The 22,072-nt window shown below is 38.0% G+C and overlaps 1 protein-coding gene across 9 annotated transcripts in view; it reads left to right on the top strand.

Annotated features, from left to right (window-relative positions):
• LOC136885071 (cGMP-dependent protein kinase, isozyme 1) overlaps positions 1 to 22,072 on the top strand; it is a 235,945-nt gene that overhangs the window by 124,751 nt on the left and 89,122 nt on the right. For 5 of the 9 annotated variants that reach the window (XM_067157476.2, XM_067157478.2, XM_067157481.2 and 2 more), the window contains 3 exons: positions 1,684 to 1,787; positions 6,574 to 6,788; positions 17,982 to 18,124. In XM_067157476.2, the coding sequence (XP_067013577.2) occupies positions 1,684 to 1,787; positions 6,574 to 6,788; positions 17,982 to 18,124 (462 nt within the window). The remainder of the gene's footprint in view (positions 1 to 1,683; positions 1,788 to 6,573; positions 6,789 to 17,981; positions 18,125 to 22,072) is intronic. The other 4 variants (XM_067157479.2, XM_067157485.2, XM_067157484.2 and 1 more) reach the window with 1 other exon arrangement.

Genomic DNA, 22,072 nt, shown 5'->3' with positions numbered 1-22,072 from the left:
CTATACAAATGTAAAACAGAAAAAACTTACACATTATTTTAGTGCATAAAACAGAGTCATAAACGTAAGAAAAGCATTCTTTTTTTTTTTTTTTTTTTTTTTGTAAATTGAAAAAGGGTATTACTGTACAACTTATGTTAATAGTATATTATATAACATGTATGTATTTGTTTTTTAGTTTTTCTGGATTATTCAGATTTTTCGATAATCCAGATAAGTTCTGGTCCCACTTAATCCGTGTAAACGAGGTTCTCGTGCTAGATTATACATTCCACGTATTCAGTACATAAGAGTCTTTTATGTAAATTTAAAAAATAGATCTTAACATATTAGATACAGGGACATGTTTCACCCATAATGAGGGCATCATCAGCAAAACATGTCCCTGTATCTAATATGTTAAGATCTATCTTAAATTTAAATAAAAAACTCTTATGTATTGAATAGGTGGAATTTATAATGTAGTATTATTCTTTGACTTTAATACATTTCAATACGGACCTTGATGTGAGATTTTCAACTTGTAATATGTAGTATGTTTCGAGCTGTCACTGGAGAGATGGCGTGGAATGTGCCATTAGTAGACAAATAAGCTTGAGCGGAGCTTTGAAAAGTAAGAAAGATCATAATATGAAGATAAAGTTGGAATTCAAGAATTCAAAATGGGGTAAATATTCATTTATGAGACAAGGAATGAGGGAAATGTTCGATAAATTTCAAAGTCCTTTGAAAACATTTAAGAAAAAGCTAGGTAAACAATAGTTAGTGAACTTGCAACCTGGGTGAAAATTAGCCTAATTCTCTGAATTGGTTTCACCATTATGTAATGTTGGGAGATGACAAACCAAAAATCAGACTAAATGACACCAGACTGGACAGTGTTCCAATGTTTAAGTATTTGGGTAGTATAGTATCAAAAGACGACCTTGCAAAATATGAAGTTGATAGTCGAATTAGCAAGGCAACTCAATTTTACCATCAAGTAAGACAACTGCTGTGGATAAGCAAGTAGCATTGAAAGCTGATATTATATCAATCCTATTATAAATCCATCCTCACTTATAGCCTGGAAAGTATCATGTTAAGGAGACAAGAGAACTCAAAATTCTGACGTGCCGAAATGAAGTTCTTGTGCACTATGGTACAGAAGACCAGGAAGGACAAGGTGAGGAACAAAAAAGTCCGAGAGGAGATGGGCAATAGGAGACTTCCTACTACAAATCACCTAGAAAGCAACAGTGAAGTGGTTTGGCCATGTAAAAAGGATGAATGCAGCAGGACCATGAGACAAGAATATGAAAGAGAAGTAAAAAGAAAAAGACCAATGGGGAGACCCAGAGAAAAATGGACCAATCTAGTAGAGAAAGATGTCAAGGAGAGAGGACAAGATTGGGAGAAGGTTACGAAAGAGCAGTGGTTCATGGACATACAAAGATGGAAGAGGATAGTACACCACACCCGGACAACTGGAGATGGTTGACAATGATGATGATGATGATGATGATGATGATTATGTAATGGTCATTGCTAAAGAATAATCATAATCTTATTTTGTGTACACTAGACATTTTAACTTATTTTTCAATGTTTAGCTTTGTGTTTTCTTAGCATATTTCAAGCAAAATTATTTTCATGACTTTCTTGGTTTCTTTCACTTACATGTGATGTGTCATTTTGTTACAGGAATCATGACGCTTACTTGTTTTCCTTTGAGATCATCAAAGAAGTCGTATACCCTTGCTCACGTTCACTTTGAGGAACATAAAGGATCCTACATATTAAGAACGGTAAGCGGAAAAATCCTCAATCAGTGAATCAATCAGTCATTCACTGTTTAAATCACTCCTTAAATTCTTCATTTTCTTGGTTCTGTGTAGTTTTACTGTGTAGAATATTGCAGCCTAAGGTGGCAATGCTGCCTGTGTTAGAGGTGTTTTACTGTTTGTTGATAACATTGTAATATTTAGGGAAATTATCTGACAAATGATGAAAGTAGAAAAGGCACCAAGAACAGATAGATTGTCAGCATATATGATAAAGGCAGCACCAAGCAAGTTTGCCATGCAGTTAGAGGAGCGCAGCTGTGAGCTTGAATTTGGGAGATAGTGGGTTTGAACCCCACCCCTTTCCTATCCCAGTTCAACCAGTTTTATTGATTATATGACTTGCAACTTTTAAAAAATTTGCCAATATTTTATTTTAAATGTCCTAAAATACAATAATGTTTTTAATGTGTCTTTCCAATTTAATAATGTAATTTTGGTATTAAGACATATTCATCATTATCATCATCATCATCATCATCATCATTTCCCAACTCCAGTTTCCCGGGTGTGGTGTACAAGCGCTTGCCATCTCCTTCTGTCTTCATACATCTTCTGATCCAGTACATCCTCCCATTTGTATCCTCTCTCCTCCACATCTGATCTTACAGTCTCTATCCAACGTTTTCTTCATCTTCCCTGTGGTCTTCTTCCTACGAGATTAAGGTCGAAATATTTTCTGGCAGGTCTTTCCCTGTTCATTCTCATTATGTGCCCATACCACTCAAGTCTGCGTTTCTTTATGCCACTGATAATAGGAACCTCAATACCAGCTACTTTCCTATTCACTTCATTTCTGATCTTGTCCTTTCTGGTTGTTCGGTTCATGGTTCTAATGAATCTCATTTCAGTTGCTTGGATTCTACTGAAGTCTTTGTTTAGTAGGTTGTATGTCTCTAAACCGTACGTGAGGATTGGTACGAAGTAAGTGTGGTACATGATATATTATTATAGTTTATTATAGCTGATGATGCCCCTTAGGGGACGAAACATGTACTAAATGTAATAAATTATATATGTATTGAATAGGCAGACCACTTAAATATAATATTTAAGTTCATCTTAAATATTCACTATTTGGGATAATCTAATACAAAATAATCGCTTATTTGATTATTTCATATTTTATTATTCGATTATATCTCCCGTTCAATTATTTTTCAACTATTCATTCAAAGTAATGAGGCAGTCGGATAGTGAATATTTTTTCCATCCAATTATTTTTTTGATTATTCATTCAAAACTCCATTTGATTGAATAGGGCAATCACATAGTGAATATGTTTTCCATTTGATTATTTATCTGAAACTCCATTAGAATCAATGAGGCAATTGAATAACAAATTTTCCATTCAATATTTTTTCGATTATTCATACGGAACTGCATTCGAATGAATGAGGCAATTGAATATAGAATGCTTTCAAAATAATTCCAATGAAAAGTGATGTTATTAAGACAGTTCATTCACTCGTTTAGTTCCAATATTTGGAGATACATTTGGAAAAAAGCTCATTTCTATTTTTCATAAGAGTTCATCTACTTGCTCTTTCCAATCTATTATCCAACCGACGCACTTAAACCAAAAAATTGATTCATAAAGCATCCGAATATTCTATGCGATACCACTGAATAATATTTGAAACTCATTTGAATATTTAAATAATTGGATGGATGTTATTTGAATATTAAAAGTATTCGACCATCCCATCACTAACCGTGGGTCGCCTTTACTTGCGAGTAGTACCACTATGTTAGGTACACAATAGATTTGTGATTACGGACGGTTGCTCCAGCTAAGTTTGGACAATTTTGACGTACTTTTGTCCTAGGCGATTCCTTTTCTCCAGACCTGGTCATGCTCATTGTGATAGCCACAGGCATGGACTATTGCCCTACATCTCAATTTCCGCTGCAGAAGATTTCGACGGAGTACAGGAAGAGGAATATTGTCCCATACCTCCTTGCATAAATTTCCAAAGACCCTCAATAGTGGTGGGACATCTAGAAGAAAGCCCTCTTTTCAGGAGATCAATGGCAAAGAAATCCATTGGTGAGGCATTCCGGGATTTGACAGGGATGCCACTAAATGGTATGACATCTCTGCTTCTTTTCTCTTGTAGTAGGTGACTGATGATCAGGCAATATGACTAGATGATTTATTGATGTGGATCCAGACATTTGAAACATCATTCATTCATTCATTCATTCATTTATTTCAATTAATTCCAACGAGCCTGCAGGCTCATACATAGGAATTGTACAGGACATTACATACTGGCGGGCACTTACACATCAAAATATAGTTTGTGCATATAAGATAATTAGTAAATGGTTGAACATATAAACACATACAATATATAAAATATGTACATCATCAATATGAGGATTACAGAGAATTATTTCTGACTGTATTTACATTTACGTAACATGAAAGTTGCAAAAGTACAAGAATGGATTATGGAATATTTTCATTTACATAAGAGTTGCTGAAGTTCAAGGATAGATTTCAGATTATTTACAATTACATAACACAAAAGTTGCAGACGTACAGGAATTGATTACAGAGTATTTATAGTATATATACATAACACAGAGTTGCAGAGGTACAAGAACAGATTACAGAGTATTTACACCGTATTTCACCGTACATCCAAGAGATATCTTGGTAGAAATAGGGGTCCATGTCATTCTTCTGCAAATAGGTATCATTGATCTTCAAATTTTGGCACTCTGAGGATTCTAAGCTACCTGGGACACAATATCCTGCTGTTACCATGAATCCCCTTGCAAACTTTTGTTTGTTTTCGTTGACAAAATTTTAGTGCCGCTTTTGACCTTTTGGGCAATAGTGAATTGCCCGGAGCTTGTTGGTGTCATTCAGATAAACCAGTACTTCATCCAGGTAACATCCAGCTGCCATTTATCCCAGGCTAGGTAGTTTTCATATAATTTTCTGGAATTAGTGAACGGTTCTTTAATGTGCCTTGCTTTCAAAGCATGTCCATGTGCCTTATGCTGCTTTACCAGGTTTAGATCTTCTTCAATAATAGGGTAGACTGAACCTTCAGATGTGTTGATAATAAGAAATTAGCATTGGAGAGGCCTGCAATTCAGCAGACCATGAGGCAACAATGGTATGATATGACTATACACGGTACTTTTCTAAATCACACTGACCAGACAGAACATATAGCGGATTCCAGGGGTGTCGCATGTGCTCTAATTTGCATCCTGTATTAACTGGGCCAACCCTCCGTAGTAGCAAAAGAGGGTGATTCAGTATCGGTCTTGCAGTACCCGTGATTAGTACCACTATATGAGCGACACCATGGGTCTGTGTTACCTGTGATTAGTACCCACTATGTGAGGAACACCATAGGGTCTGCATTACCTGTGCATATTACATAACCTGTGAGTAGTAGCACTATATGTGGAACACTTTAAGTCTATGCCCCCTGTGGTTGGGGGCGATAGAATAACACCCACGGTAGCCCCTGCCTGTCATAAGAGGCAACTAAAAGGGGCCCCAGGGGCTCTGAATTTGGTGCGTGAGTTGGCGACCACAGGGCCCTTAGCTGAGTCCTGGCATTGCTTCCACTTACTTGTGTCAAGCTCCTCACTTTCAACTACCCTGTCCGACCTCCCTTGGTCAACTCTTGTTCTTTTCTGACCCCGACGCTATTAGGTTTGCGAGGGCTAGGGATTCTTTCATTTTCACGCCCTTCGTGGCCCTTGTCTTCCTTCGGCCGATACCTTCTTTTTCAAGGTGTCGGATCCCTTCCATTTTTTCCCTCTGATTAGTGTTATATAGAGGATGGTTGCTTAGTTGTACTTCCTCTTAAAACAATAATCACCACCACCAACTTTAAGTCTATGTTACTCATGATTAGTACTGCTACATCAGAAATACCATGGTTCTTACTTTCCTAGCGACAAGTACAATTCTGAGGGGCCGTTGACCTGGATTTTGGACCCCATTAGACAACAAGCATCATCGATTCAGGATTGTGCTTTGGAAGCAGCCCCTTGATCAGTACATACTATTGTTTTAAGCTCATAATCATTGTTCATAGACTATTCTCTATTTTATTCTTTAGAATTTGCTTTACGTCTCACCTACACAGATAGGTCTTATGGCGACGATGGGATAGGAAAGGGCTATGAGTGGGAAGGAAAAGGCCATGGCCTTAATTAAAGTACAGACCCAGCATTTGCCTGGTGTAAAAATGGGAAACCACAGAAAACCATCTTCAGGGCTTCCAACATTAGGGTTTGAACCTACTATCTCCCAAATACTGGATAATGGCCGCACTTAAGCGACTGCAGCTATCGAGCTCGGTCCTTTTGTTCTTTGATACATCATCATCATCATTATTAGATTGAATAAGAAACTGAATGACTTACATACAGAAATCCACTAAAACATGTGGTATGTTCTTTAAATTTAAACTTTCCTTAAATCTACATAAGTGTATCTGTTCTCATCATGGTTTATCCTCTAGATGAAAATCTCTGCTTTCAAAAGAAGTGAACAAAATGACTTGTTTTTTCTTTACTTGCTTGTTTAAAAATATGGGAAGAGAATTTATAAATGCCTTTTATGACCAGTCACAACTCACGAAGTTGTTTTTCACATCATACATAATTCTCAATAATATTGTATATATGGGACAAATCTCAAGGAAATCCTTGAAATAATTGCTGAGATAGTGTTTATTTATTTTCAATAGTGTATATGTTTATTTTCTAGAATCCAATCGTTTCCCTTGCACAGAGCTCATCTGCTGCTTCCTCCACCTCCTCGTCATCCAATGGCGTCTCTACAACCAGAAGAATTCCAACGGTGCCATCAACACCGCGGGAATCTCATGCTGGCGCCAGACAAGCAGTATTTGGTGGGAGGAGTTCCCTGGCTGACCAGAGTCCCAGTCAGATGAAGGCACCCCGATACAGCAAGGATAGCACGTAAGTTTGACCAATTCAGTATGAAATTTGTTTATATCAGAACACTACAGCATTGTACAGCAAATACCCACAAAACCAAAGATGACATTGTAGAAGCACGTATAGTCTCGAAACCACGACACTGACCAATAGAGATAATTCTAAACTCTAGGCAGCTGAAATGAAGTTTCTCCATATATGATTCAGAAAACCAAGAAAGACAAGAACAGGTATTAGAAAATTAGAGCAGAAGTAGGAATACCTTTAAAGGTGATAAGGACCAGCTATATTCTAACAGAGAATTAAAGAGACTAAGAAGGAAGTGCAGGCTGGAAAAAATAGAGATATAAAAATGTTTATGGAAGTAAGGAGAAATTGAAGAAACTTACTAGGAAATTCAATCTAGCGAAGAAGTCAGCTAAGGATAACATGATGGCAAGCATAATTGGCAGTCATACAAATTTTAGTGAAAAATGGAAGAGTATATATAGGTACTTTAAGGTATAAACAGGTTCCAAGAAGGAGATTCCATGAGTCATTAATGAACAAGGGGAGTGTGTATGCGAGAATCTACAGAAGGCAGAAGTATTCAGTCAGCAGTATGTAAAGATTGTTGATTCACAAGGAAAATGTCCAGATAGAAGAGGTGGCTAAAGCTAATGAATTATTGAAATTTACCTATGATAAAAAAAACATTTATAGTAAGATACAAAAGTTGAAAACTAGAACAGCAACTGGAATTGATAAGATTTCTGGGGATATACTAAAAGACAATGGGTTGAGATATAGTACCATATCTAAAGTACTTATTTGATTACTGTTTGCATGGAGGAACTATGGAGGAGTTGTTATAGTTGTTATAGTGTCTTCTGTTGTGTATAAAGGAGAGAGTGATAAACACAAAGCTGAAAATTAAAGGCCAGTCAGTTTGACATGTGTTACATGTAAGCTTTGAGAAATTATTATTTGTGATTATATTAGACATGTTTGCAAAATTAATAACTGGTTCAGTAGAAGGCAGTTTGGGTTGAGGAAGGTCATTCCACTGAAGCTCAACTTGTAGGATTCCAGCAAGTTATAGCAGAAATTCTGGATTTAGGAGTTCAAATGGACTGTTGTGATTGACCTATCCAAGGCATTTTATAGCAAATATTCTAGATTTAGGAGTTCAAATGGGCTGTCGTGATTGACCTATCCAAGGCATTTGACAAAAGACTGACTGAATGGGTAGTTATCTATATATATAAAATAAGAGTTTTGTCTGTACATTGCTCAGAATTTGAAAATAATGGTATTTCTGTATCGGTCATGTCCACAGAATCAAGAAAATGCACTTTTTACTTTTCCGTAATTTCTGTCTGTCTGTCTGTCTGTATGTATGTATGTATGTACACGCATCACGAGAAAACTGTTGAAGAGAATTTAATGAAAATTGGTATTTGAAGTCGGGGGATGAGCCTCTACAATCTAGGCTATACATCATTTTACTCACGCTGAGTGAAATGGTAGTTTAGGGGAAGGCCTAAAATTGAATTCTCAACTATTTATGTTATTAGCGGTCGTATTTTAAAGAAAATGGGTATGCAAAGTTGGGGAATAAATTGCTACAATCTAGTCTGTCAATAATTGTATTCACGCTGAGAAAAATGGTAGTTTAGGGGAAGGCCTAAAATTTAATTCTCAAATATTTCTTATTAGAGGTGTAATCGATGAATGCTACATAACTAAGGTTATATAGTATTAAATTTCCTATTATTCATGTCTTATACATTGTTACCGTACTGGCTATGATCACAAAGATATTCATGAATTTGGATTTTTGTTACTAAGTCCATATCAGCGCCGAGTAACGAGAAAATGGGTAAACAGTATTTTATAAAAATCGGTATATAAAGTCGGGGAATAAGAAACTACAGTTTATGGTATAAAATATTTTACAAATCACAGAGTCGAAAGAAAACTAAATATGTAGGCCTACAATATAGATAGCTCATATCATTGATCAACAATAACATTACATTGACCATTGTTTGTCGTGATGTGCTTTGTGTCTTCTGTTGCCCCTCATCTTCGGTAGATAGGATTACTGCTGCGTACAGAGTAATTTTTATTTGATTTACGTCGCACCGACATAGATAGGTTTTATGGCGACGATGGGATAGGAAAGGGCTAGGAGTGCCTTAGCCCTTAATTAAGGTACAGGCCCAGCATTTTACTGCTGTGAAAGTGGGAAACCACGGAATACCATCTTCAGCGCTGCCGACAATGGGGTTCGAATCCACTACTCTCGGATGCAAGCTCACAGCTACACACCGCTAACCATACAGTCAACTCGCCCAGTCGTACAGAGTGTAACAGCCTGCCTGAATATTGATGGGAAGTAGCTAGGGAGTTAGATAACTTTCTTCTTTAGCATGCCATTCCCCTGGTTTATAAATTTTCTGATACTACTGGTACGTAACACACTGGATCATCATAGCATTCGGGCTATTCAATCCCTACTCTGAGGCACTGATTGGAATCAACCGTGTGCATGAGTGTTCATGGCAATCTGTGGCCTGGTCATCCCAGCTCTGGAACTTTGGACTATTAGATTGGCACCGCAATCTAACCGCAGTACTGTTCGTTAAAAGTGATAAAACGTGCGGCTTTCCATTTGATCGAGTATTTTATATTATAGCATTGCTTTTAATCACTGCATTCATACTTACATTTTTGTAATGACCTATGTTGATTTCAGTTAGAAAAACCACAAAGTCAGTCATTCTGAGAATCCCATAGCGAAGCACGGGTACATCAGCTAGTATTTCTATATAATAGAACTCAAAGAATTAGAGTAAGTGAAGCATTATCTGATCCTGTAACCATTAAGAGGGGAATTCCTCAAGGCAATATTATTGAACCTTTATGTTTTCTTATATAAAATTAAATGTGTAAAGAACTGGAATCAGGGGTAAGGTTTTTTGTGGATGATTTTATTCTGTACAGAGTAATAAATAAGTTACAAGATTGTGAGCAACTGCAAAAAGACCTTGATAATGTTGCAAGATGGACAGCAGGCAATGGTATGATGATAAATGGGGGTAAAAGTCAGGTTGTGAGTTTCACTAATAGGGCAAGTCTTCTCAGGTTTAATTACTGTGTTGATGGGGTGAAATTTCCTTATGGGGATCACTGTAAGTATCTAGGTCTTAATATAAGGAAAGATCTTCATTAGGGTAATGACATAAACAGATTTGTAAATTAAGGGTACAGATAACTGCACTTGATTATGAGGGTATTTAGGGGTTGTAGTAAGGATGTAAAAGAGAGAGCATATAAGTAGTTGGTAAGACATCAACTAGAGTATGGTTCCAGTGTATGGGACCCTCACCAGGACACCCCAGGGGCTGTGAACTTGGGAGCGTGGTTTGGCGACCGCGGGGCCCCTAGCTGAGTCCTGGCATTGCTTCCACTTACTTGTGCCAGGCTCCTCACTTTCATCTGTCCTATCCGATCTCCCTTGGTCAACTCTTGTTCTTTTCCGACCCCGACGCTATTAGGTTTGCGAGGGCTAGGGAGTCTATCATTTTCACGCCCTTCGTGGCCCTTGACCTTCTTTGGCCGATAACTTCATATTTTCTAAGTGTCGGACCCCTTCCATTTTTTCTTTCTGATTAGTGTTATATAGAGGATGGTTGCCTAGTTATACTTCCTCTTAAAACAATAATCACCACCACCACCACCTCACCAGGATTACTTAATTCGAGAACTGAAAAAAAATCCAAAGAAAAGCAGCTTGATTTGTTCTGGGTGATTTGTGACAAAAGAGGAGCATTACAAGTAATGAACATTACGAAAATGTTGCAAAGTTTGTGCTGGGAAGACTTGGTAGAAAGGAGACGAGCTGCTTGACTAAGAGGTATGTTCTGACCTGTCGGTGGAGAGATAGCATGGAATGACATTAGTAGACGAATAAGTTTGAGTGGTGTTTTTAAAAGTAGGAAAGATTACTATATGAAAACAAAGTTGGAATTCAAAAAGGAAAATTGGTGCAAATATTTGTTTATAGGAAGGGGAGTTAGGAGTTGGAATAACTTACCAAGGGAGATGATCAATTAATTTGCAAATTCTTTGCAATTATTTAAGAAAAGACTAGGTAAAAATCATATAGGGAATCTGCCACCTGGGCGCCTGCAGATTAGTGAGGGTGGGTGGGTGGGTGGGTTGGTTGGTTCACAGTACAGGCAAAATATGGTGAAATGACATTAAAATCTCATAAAAATAGTTAGCTGCATCCACTGAAACCTTTTTGTTTCAAAAATATGATCTTGTTGTAATATTGATGTTAACTTGTATGTAGTTAATGAACCAAATAAACTAAAATCCATGGTGCAACAACCCCGAAGGGCCATGGCCTACCAAGCGACCTCTGCTCAGCCCGAAGGCCTGCAGATTATGAGGTGTCATGCGCTAGCACGACGTATCCTCTCGGCCATTATTCTTGGCTTTCTAGACTGGGACCGCCATCTCATCTGATAGCTCTTCAATTGTAATCACGTAGGCTGAGTGGACCTCAAACAAGCCCTCAGAACTGGGTAAACATCCCTGACCTGGCTGGAAATCGAATCCGGGTAAGAGTCAGGCATGATACCTCTACACCGCGGGCCGGCATGTAGTCAAGGTGGGATTGAAAAAAATATCTAGAAATTATTCTTCGTGTGGTAGAACATGTCTGGGACTAGATCACTGTAATTTTTGCATTTTTTTGTTTTCAACATATTAACTACTAGCATGTGCCCACGGTTTCGCCCGCGCTTATTAATTCAGCCGTGTTAGATATTTATAAACTGTAAGAGTTGCTTGCTGGTGATGCTGACAGCTTCATTTCATGGAGCAAAAAATTGCACTTTGACACACCCATGAGTGATCGGTGAAAAATGTTAAAAATTTCAGATCTCGCATCGCAACATTCACACATTTCTTACAAATTGTACAAAATTGTGTTAATTATCCTCCTAGTCAACACTTAATATTACATCCAATTAAGATAAAATTTCATATAGACATGTTTCGACCCAACATAGGGTCATCCTCAGTAAAATATGTATATATATAATCAAGTAAAAACATTAGACACACAATATCCTCGTAGGCTGTAACCCGATCCGAGTATATATAACTTTTTCCTGCATGAGGTGAGCAGATCAACTCAGTTTCTGGATGTGTTTGCGATGACTAAACAGACCAATCTTGTTATAAAACATACGCCCACATAAATCACACTGAATGGATGCAGGAGGGCGGGATTGTAATTGACGGAGCTTTCTTGCTTGTCGCGTGACCTGTTGACATCTGCGGCGTTCTCTTTAGAACGAGTTGACTGCGGTGGATGTAGTGTTCCGCCACAGTGATCGGTCCTCAGCACATTCTTCCCTTGTCTGTATATTTATACCAGTTGTCTTCATTATGTGTTTCTGCTGGTCCTTAAAACGCTTAAGAGGGGCTCCATGAGGTCTACTGCCGTCGTAAAGTTCACCATAAAGAATTTGGCGGGGAAGCCTCATATCACTCATGTGGTGAACTTGGCCTAACCATCTCAGTTGATGAGAGATGATTGTTGCCTCAGTGCTATTTAGCTGTGCTTTGTCGAGAACTGCTGAGTTGGTCAAATAGTCCTCCCACTTAATGCACACAATACAAAGTGCTTGTTAAAAAACATGATGCAAATTAAAAAGTTAAAACATGAGGTGGTGGTCGTTAAAACAGTTTTTGAGCTGGAGGTCTTTCTGTTGTAATATTCTCATTTTCCTCTGATACAGTTCGTATGTATCTGTACACTGTTGACTTAATTATTATGTTCAGTCATAGGCTGATATTATGTAAGTTGTTATTGAAGTAGGGGCTGCCTGGCCTAGGCGGTAAAGGCGTGCTCGGTTCGCCCGGAAGGACGTGGGTTCGAATCCCCATCAGGAAATCGTAAAATTTAAGAAACAAGATTTCCACTTCTGGAGGTGCACATGGCCCTGAGGTTCACACAGCCTACACCAAAAATGAGTACCAGGTTAATTCCTGGGGGCAAAGGTGGCTGGGCGGACAACTAACCACTCTACCCCACCACGTGCCGAGGTTAACAATGGTGGAAGCCTTTACCTTCCACTCCTCCAAGGCCCTTCATTGCCTGTACGGAGGTGACTTTGCTTTGCTTTGCTTGTTATTGAAGTTGTACCATCTTTTTTTCAGAGGCTCTAAAATCCTTAGATGCTTTGCATCATGTTAAAATGTTTCATTAGTGCTTCTGTTACAATATCTTCAAAATACGTTTCATCTTATATTTTACATGTTGCCCACATAGTTCATTTCAGATGCTTTTAATATCTTTTAATGTCATTTGTGTATGTTCATACATTTGTTTATGTTATTAGATGTGTTTGTACAGTTTTGTATTAAGTAAGGGTGATGATGGCCAGCCGGCGTCGAAACTAGTTCCTAGATTAAAAATGTAATGTAAACATTGTATAATATAGTATTGAAAAGGAAGACCATTACGACATAAGTTTAATTATTATTGTGATCACAATTCAATATGGATCAAAACCATGAAGTTTATATCCTGTGATTGTCAACAACTGCCACATTGCTTATGTAGTCATCCCATTTGATGTTCATGATGGATCTAACGAGGGAACACATACATGTGTTACACTCGGATTTGGTTGAAATTTGGTAGGAATATTCGTGGGAGGCAGTAGAATGCTAAGGTAAAAACTGTATGTGCCCAGCGCAAGTTTAAACGCCAAAATTGAACAAATAAATAGTCGTAAAATTAGAAGTGCCGCGGGAGTATTGGGGTCCGGCGGAGAGGTAGGAAGGAGCGAAGCAACAGACGTGAGCTGGCGCAGCTCGACACAGCCCGTTTGGCTCAAGTCCACTGTTTCGCTCCTCCCTACCTCTCCGCCATGCCCCGATACTCCCGCGGCACTTCTAATTTTACGACTATTTATTTGTTCAATTTTAGCGTTTAAACTTGCGCTGGGCACATACAGTTTTCACCTCAGCATCCTACTGCCTCCCATGAATATTCCTACCAAATTTCAACCGAATCCGAGTGTAACACGTGTACTTGTTCCCTCATAAGTTTCTGCTGACGGATGCTCTCCAGTATCTGTATGTCACGACGGTAAAGTGTCCAGGTTTCACAATATGTACAGCAATAATAAGTCAAACCAAACCAAACCTCATGGTGCAACAGCCCTAAAGGGCCATGGCCTATCAAGCGACCGCTGCTCAGCCCAAAGGCCAGCAGATTACGAGGTATCCCTTTCAGACCTGAAAGAAAACTGGAGGTGTGAATTTTTGTTTGTACGTCAAGAACTGACTAAAATGCTCCTCAATACACATATTAATAGTTTATTTTACAAAATAAAAACTAACATCCGAAAAACAGGACCACACAATTGTGCGTATCAAAATTCAAAACCTCGTTGTATCACGTACGATGGTGTAGCTTCAAAATTTACGTTCACTAACCAATGTACACACTTCATTGAATATATTCCGGTATTCAGTAAAGCTTCTAGATTAATATAAACGCAGTAAATAAATACTTACTTTCGGCACTACTGCTTCCTGCCATCTCGCCGATCAACTGTGCTTTTTAAACTCTTCTTCCTTCGCCCTGGCGGTCAAGCGCATACTAAAATCAATTGAAATACACGCCACGTGTCCTGCACAATCACTGCAGTCTGGTGTAGCGCCGAAAAAACATCAAATACGGTCAGGGATAACTAAAATACGAACCCGCACAATTGTGTGTACTCGGTCTGAAAGGGGTATCACGTGGTCAGCACGAAGGATCCTCTCGGCCGTTATTCTTGGATTTCTAGACCGGGGCCACCATCTCACCGTCAGATAGCTCCTCAATTGTAATCACGTAGGCTGGGTGGACCTCGAACCACCCCTCAGATGTAGGTAAAAGTCCCTGACCTGGCTGGGAATCGAACCCGGAGCCCCTACAACATAGGGTCGGCTAAAAATAAGTCAGCAAAATATAAAATAATAAGTTAGGGAAGAGGTAGCAAACACATGTAATTCAGTGATGTTTAGCAAGCAAGACTGTGAATTTAATCTTTTTGTTGTATAACAGACCTTCACTTTAACACTCATCCGTTGTATGTTTTCATGTGTGACTCGTCTGTTTTTATCAGATTTTTGGCAGAAGGTGACAACATGAGGTCGAAATTAGTTCCAAAATAATTTAGCTCTTATCTTACTAACAAGAGCTAAGTTATAAGCTATAAATTTCTTTTTTTCCGTATTGAAGTGCAATAATAAAAAATAAATGGACAAGAGATTCCACCTTTTCAATACAGTATAATACACTAACTTAGCAAATGTCATGGGATAGTCACCTAATAGCGTGTGGGGCCTCCTCTGGCCCTGCGAACTGCAGTGAGACGCCGTGGAAGTGAGTCGACAAGTCCCTGGTAGTCCTCTGGACGCACTGACACCAAATCATTTGCAGAGCGGCCGCCAATGCTGGTCTGTTCGTGGGTGCAGGATCCATGGCACGGCCTGTGTTGAATTGAGCCGTGATTTGTTGCACGGTTGCCCGTCTGTCACTATTGACAATCCGTCTCAGATGTCGCTGGTCCCTCGTGTTATATTTCATCATAGTGTTATTCAATATATACTGTCATTGATCTTTGAACAGGAGACTAAAAAATCTCATGGTTGAAAAACATGAAACGGGTGAGCCCCGTAAGAAGAAACGAGAATATGTACGTGTCAGTTGTTCGGATTTAAAATATGCCCTGCTGTGGGGAAATACTGGATAAAGGCACTTACCCTTGTGTTGGTTGAGGAGTAAATGGTCCCTTAGTTGTTTACGGAGGTCTGATGGTCACTAAACTTGTTGTAATTAGTTTTATCGTTGTATTATTAGATGTTTTTTACATTATATGTACTGGGATCAGAGCCCTGACCTACCTTGAATTAGGTTATTCTGGCTGAAGATGCTCACAAAGTATGAGCGAAACATGTCCTAATTTTAATATCTGTTAATGGTTTTATCCTAAATATAAAGGATTGCTATGTATTGGAAAGGTGGTTTTTATTAATGTATCAACTCCTTATTGCTTGAATATTGGCGGAAAGGAACTGGGCTTTGCACATGCTACACGATTGTCCATCTACGACAGGTTCTGCAGCTAGTCTATTTATAAAATTGCTGATTGATTACTATTATTAATTTTATTATTGTGACATTGGTTTGAAAGTACAGAAACACGAATAAATAATAATAAAAATTATAATAATGAAAATAATGAATATTTATATTGACATTAAAAATAATACTGAACACAAAAAATAATATTGACATAAAATGTGAATAAAGAAATCGTAAATAATATAGACACTTAATACTATGAATAAGGAAATAGTGTGCCTTTGCTGGCAGGACCTAGTGTTTACAGTGCACTATGTCTTCTGGTATGGGCTAGAGCAATTTTGTTACTTTCATTGACCTGTCTCAGCTTTATCCTTAGCTTTGACAAAATGAAAGTGACTGAGGTATGAGTAATGCTAGTAATGCCATTCCTTCTGCAGCCAGTCCCTGCTATGAATGGTGTGAAAATATTGCTCATAGGGTCAGTTGGTGCATGCATTTCAGTGGGCTTGGCAGACTGATGTGTAATAGCAACTTGTGGCTCGGTGAGGAAAGCAACGGGAAACTACCTCACTCCTCATTTCCCTAGTACGCCTCTTCAGTGATGCCTAGGCCATCTATGACAGCTGATGGCGGAACTGTTGAGGATCCAACCAGCCTTCGGGCTGAGGACTAAACATACATACAAGGAAATAGTAAAATGACGCAGTGGCAGTGAATACACATCAGAACGTGGAAACTTGATGGAAAACATCTAAATTAAATCAAATACAAGGGAACACTTACAGGCCTAAAAGTGACAACTAAGAGAGGAGAGTGGAAAGTGCTGGAACCCTATGAGGTCCATGGGAAAGTATGGTGTTATGGGGGAGAAAAGACTTACAATCATCACCTCGAAACTCATCATATTAACATAATCAAAACCAAAATTACAAGAAAAAAGATCATAACATAGCAACTGATACTTATGCACAATGAAGGGTTTTTAAAGACTTTAACAAAATACAGTTCCATGACACGGAATCAAGACATAGTTAAGTAACTTAGAGAAAATTTTATTTAACAATAGGAAGGTGATGCTACATTACAATGTCTAGTTTTAAAGGAAAGAAAGTGATAGAACTGAAATTACGGCAACGGAAATCTAGGGCAAACTTGGACACGTTAAATTTAAAACTTTAAAAATGACATTAAGCAAGGAAATACCAAAATACCAAAGTAATTAAATTAAATCAAACAAAATCAGAAAACATTGAAATGGCAATAGAAATGGCACTTACCAATAAGGAGGTAGGTTGTCCGGAGGGGAAACCCTCGAGCACAACCGCACTCGAGGAGGGTCAGATGGAATAGATGCCGCCTAATTGCCTCCCACACGCGAAGTGGCCTAAGGCCGGAAATTGACAAATCACAATCCATCAATGGGAAACAAATTCCACTAGATTCCCTATCTTTTCACCAATAGAAAATCTCGTTATTCTAGCGAATGAAATTGCATGTCCATATATGGTCATATTAAGATAGTTAGCAACTTCTCAAGATTTCCTATTGCGACACCCATAACCGCACATGTGGTATAGAATGTTTCAAAACTAAAGCACCTTTACATTTTCATCAGCTTACAATTTTGACATACAGAATTACAAAAATTAATTTTCAAATAATTCTTCAAGAAATTTTTCAAGTTAAAACGTCCCAAGTGTCTTTTCCTCATGCTTGCTGACATTAATTTTAATGATCAATTACATAAAATTTACATACAAAAAAAATCACTGTTTGCATCTTGCAATGTTCATACTGTTCAATATATCTTGCCTATTGCCTGAAAGAAAAATTATTACACACATATTTAAATTAATATTTCTTGCCGTTACATAAAATAATTCCAGTAGAGTCCAGAGTTACATAAAATGAAATCCTTCAGACACGTTAAATAAAAAAACTTTAAAATTATATTTCCCATAGTTGTAGTTCTCCAAATCACCACATATTACAATTATAGTGTGATGAGTTGCTTTTTTTTTTTTGTAATGTTTTCAGCTGATATTATTAATGTCCATTTTCAGGTCTCGTAAACTGATCCAGAATGCTATACAGACCAATGACTTCCTGAAGAACCTTGATAACATCCAGATACAGGCTGTAGTGGATGCCATGTATATAAAGGAACTCCATGGAGACAGCTTCTTGATCCAAGAAGGAGAAATCGGTAAATAACAACTTGTTAACTTTCAAGTACACTCTAAAGACCAATAGGAAACCTATCACAGGCTGATCTAATCATTACAGGAGCAACCGCCAATAAATCGACAACAATCGCTACTCTAGCCCTGAGTTGGGAATATTTCTTTAACATAATCTATATATTAAAAGAGTTTATTATAAACAGCTTTGGCAAATCCATCCATCCTTTCTTTGCCTAGCTCACAATACATGCTGGGTTGCATACAGTTAAGGAGCAATATTTTTACATACAGATATCAGCAAATCTAAATTATACAAAATGACAGCGACTATAGGCAAGCCTGTAATTTCATTCAAACTCGGTACACATATGACTTAATACTATCTGGAGAGAAATACTGTGGGAGCAACACACACACCTAGCAGCCATAGAGGTGAAGTGGGGAGGGAGAGACATGTAAAAATAATTTAAAAAATGATCAATATTAGTTTAAAGATAAAAATTTCATTGTTCTGTATTGAAAAGTATCACAGTTAAATTGAAATAATAAATATGGTAGTTCAACCTATTCAATACAAGTAAATAAGAGATGTAGAGATTACATTCTTATTTAATTAAAAGTGGAAATTGTACCAGTTTCAACCCCAGTCAGGGTCATCATCAGCCGATTATAACTCGAAAAACAATGCATAAGTAAGAAAGAAGTTAACGGTTAAGTCCACACAATATCAGTTGAAGAGGCGATATAAAAATGACGGGGGTAGGCACTGTTTAAATTCAGATGAAGTGGAATGTAAGTCACTTAAAAGAAGTAATGCATAATCTTCCGAGAATCAGCACGGCACACGCAATGTTTGGCACTGTCTCACAGTGTTCACGAAAAGCAGAGAACAGTTAAATGAGCCAGACTGCTTACACCGTCAGGCACAAAGTCACAACAGAATCCAAATATGAAGATCTAAAGTCATGAAGAAGCCGAAGACGAGCAGCTCAACCGAAGTAACTTGCAAGCTCCAGAAGATCGGCGCGGTGTTTACAACGTCAAGTGCTGTAGTTTCATACGCTGACGGAGATTGAAGGATAGATTAATGATCAAGTATTTGCTTAGTTCACGAAAATGTGCCCATATTTATACTTATAATACGATTCAATGTAATTGAATATGTAATTATGATCTTGAAGATTTTTAGAACAGTTGACGTGAAAAAACAATAGTGCACATTTTCGTGAACTAAGCAAATACTTGATCATTAATCTGTCCTTCAATCTCCGTCAATTAAGGCCATGGTCGCTTCCTTCCCACTCCTAGCCCTTTCCTACCCCTTCGTCGCCATAAGACCCATCTCTGTTGGTAGAACATAAACCAAATTTTATTTTATTGTAGTTGTTCTTTTCATTTTCATCTTGGTTAACATATAACCTCCCTCTGTGGATGGGGACAGTAGAATAACGCCCACGGGACCCTTAGCTGATTCCTGGCATCGCTTCCACTTACTCGTCATATGCCACGAATGGGTTAAGAGCTACATCTACCTGTTTGGCATGCATGGAACTATACCAAACAGGAGAACATACTCTGCTACAGAATATCATGGCTCCATTGCAGAATTTTGGATGGTATGAGGATGACTTCCCCACTGATAAACAAATCTTATGCGTTCAATTCTCTTTCCACCAATACCTACTCCTCTCCTTCCATCCAAGCATTTTCCAATAATCTTTTCCAGCTTTAAGAACACATAATAGGTTAAAAAAAATTGGCAGGTCATATGGAAAGAGGGAGGGACAGAAAGAAGACACTAGGAAAAAAAGATGAAAACACAAATGGATAAGGACAATGTCCACATCTTGAAATAGCCAGACTTTCTCCACATCAATCCCAGTTCTTCCACATTCATCTCTTAATTAAAATTGAAATAATTGATAAGGAGATTCCACCTATTCAATACCAAAGAATAAGAAATGTAGTGAATTACATTCTCATTTAATAATAATTAGAAATGGTACCAGTTTCGACCCTAGTCCAGGTCATCATCAGCCGATTAAGAAATGGAAAACAATGCATTGGATCAATAGAAGAGGCAATATGAAAAGGAAATGAATGGGGGTAGACACTGTAAAACTTAGAAGAAGTAAAATACAAGTCATTCAAAAGAAAAACAGTGCGCAATTCTCTTAGTGATTGCCTCTTCTACTGATCCAGCTTGAATCCTTTTACTAATCTCAGCATCCAGTCGAGCATTCTCCATTAATTCACTCCCCAGTATTTAAATGTTTCCACTACTTCCAGGGGCTTGTTTGCAAGTCTAATCTGACCTTTCCCTTCTTTCTCCCCTCTAGTCATAACAAGAGTTTTACTCTTTTCTACACTTATTTTCAATCCACATTCTTCAATCTTCCCAGTCACCACATTCAACTGTTCTTGAACCTTCCTATCGTCTTCTCCCCAAATCACAATATCATCTGCAAATAACATCATGTTCATTTCTCTTCCTCCATATGCTGCTTTTGCTGTTCTCATGATGTCATCCATTACTATTGTAAACAGGATTGGTGATAGAACACTTCCCTGTCTCAGCCCACTAGTTATTTTGAACTAACTTGTCCTGCCAACTTGTGTTTGCACGCAACTACAACATTCCTTATACAATGCCATGATCATTTTTATTAATCCCTGTCCAATTCCTTTTTGCACCAGACTGTCCCAAACTTTCGTCCTAGGGACACTGTCATATGCCTTTTCAATATCAATGAATGTCATCACCATATCATTCCCGTACTCCCAATGCTTTTCCATTAGTTGTCTCATAATGAAAATGGGCTCTATTGTTGATCTTCCACTTCTGAAACCAAACTGATTTTCCTGTATCTGCTTCTCAACCCTCAACCTTATTCTACTTTCCAGTATCCTTTCCATTATCTTAGCAACATGGGATATTAGAGTAATTCCCCTGTAGTTCTTCAAAACTTTCTTATCACCTTTCTTGAAAATTGGGATGATTATTCCTTTTTGCCAATCCTCAGGGACCTCCTTATTCTCCCAGACATTCCTGAGAACCTGATATGTCCACTGCAGACCTACAGCTCCAGCTGCCTTTATCATCTCCACTGAAATTTCATCTATTCCAGCAGTTTTTCCATTCTTCATCTTTCTTACTGCCATTTCAATTTCATTCATTGTAATTTCTTTATCCATTTCTTCGTCAACTAATTGCCTTTCCTGGTCGTCCATTGAATGACTGTCATCCGTTCTTGTGTTCAGCAGCTTCTGAAAATACTCTCTCCATCTATTTCTTATTTCTTCTGGCTTTGTTAAAATTATGCCACCTTCATCCTTCACAAATCTGGTGTTTACTTGATCTCTCTTTTTGTTTCTTAAGATACCATACAGTAATTTCTTGCTGCCCTGCATATCATCTCTCAATTTCTGTGTGAATAAGGCCCAGCTTTTCCTCTTTTCTTCCTCCACTACTTTCTTGGCCAAATTCTTTGCCTCCACATATTTTCTTCTACTTTCTTCAGTCTTAGATGTTTTCCATGCTTTCCATGCCATTTTCTTTTTCTTCACCTTAATCTTTACCCTATCATTCCACCAGTGTGTTTCTTTGTCCTTCACATTTCCTGATGTTCTACCACATACCTTTTCTGCACATCCAACCAGTGCTTCCTTAAATCTTTTCCATTCCTCTTCAACATTCCCCACCTCTCTCCTGGGTACCAAAGGTATTATTTCCCTTTGAAATTCTTCTTGTATGCTTTTCTCCTTCAACTTCCATACTTTAATTCTTTTCTCTCTTCTTAATTGGGGTTTCTCAATCTTTCCAACTTTCAATTTTCCTATCACAACTCTATGATCTCCACCAAAGGCTTCTTCAGGCATGGCTGTTACATCTACAAGGTTCTTCCGGTGTTCTTTCTCTATGATTATATAATCAATCATGGTCTTTGTTCGTCTGTCTCCCCAGCCATACC

The sequence above is a fragment of the Anabrus simplex genome, chromosome 13 (genome assembly GCF_040414725.1).
Source record: "Anabrus simplex isolate iqAnaSimp1 chromosome 13, ASM4041472v1, whole genome shotgun sequence".
NCBI lineage: Eukaryota > Metazoa > Arthropoda > Insecta > Orthoptera > Tettigoniidae > Anabrus > Anabrus simplex.
The sequence above is the reverse complement of the archived record's forward strand: the minus strand, read 5'-3'. Positions and strand labels throughout refer to the sequence as shown.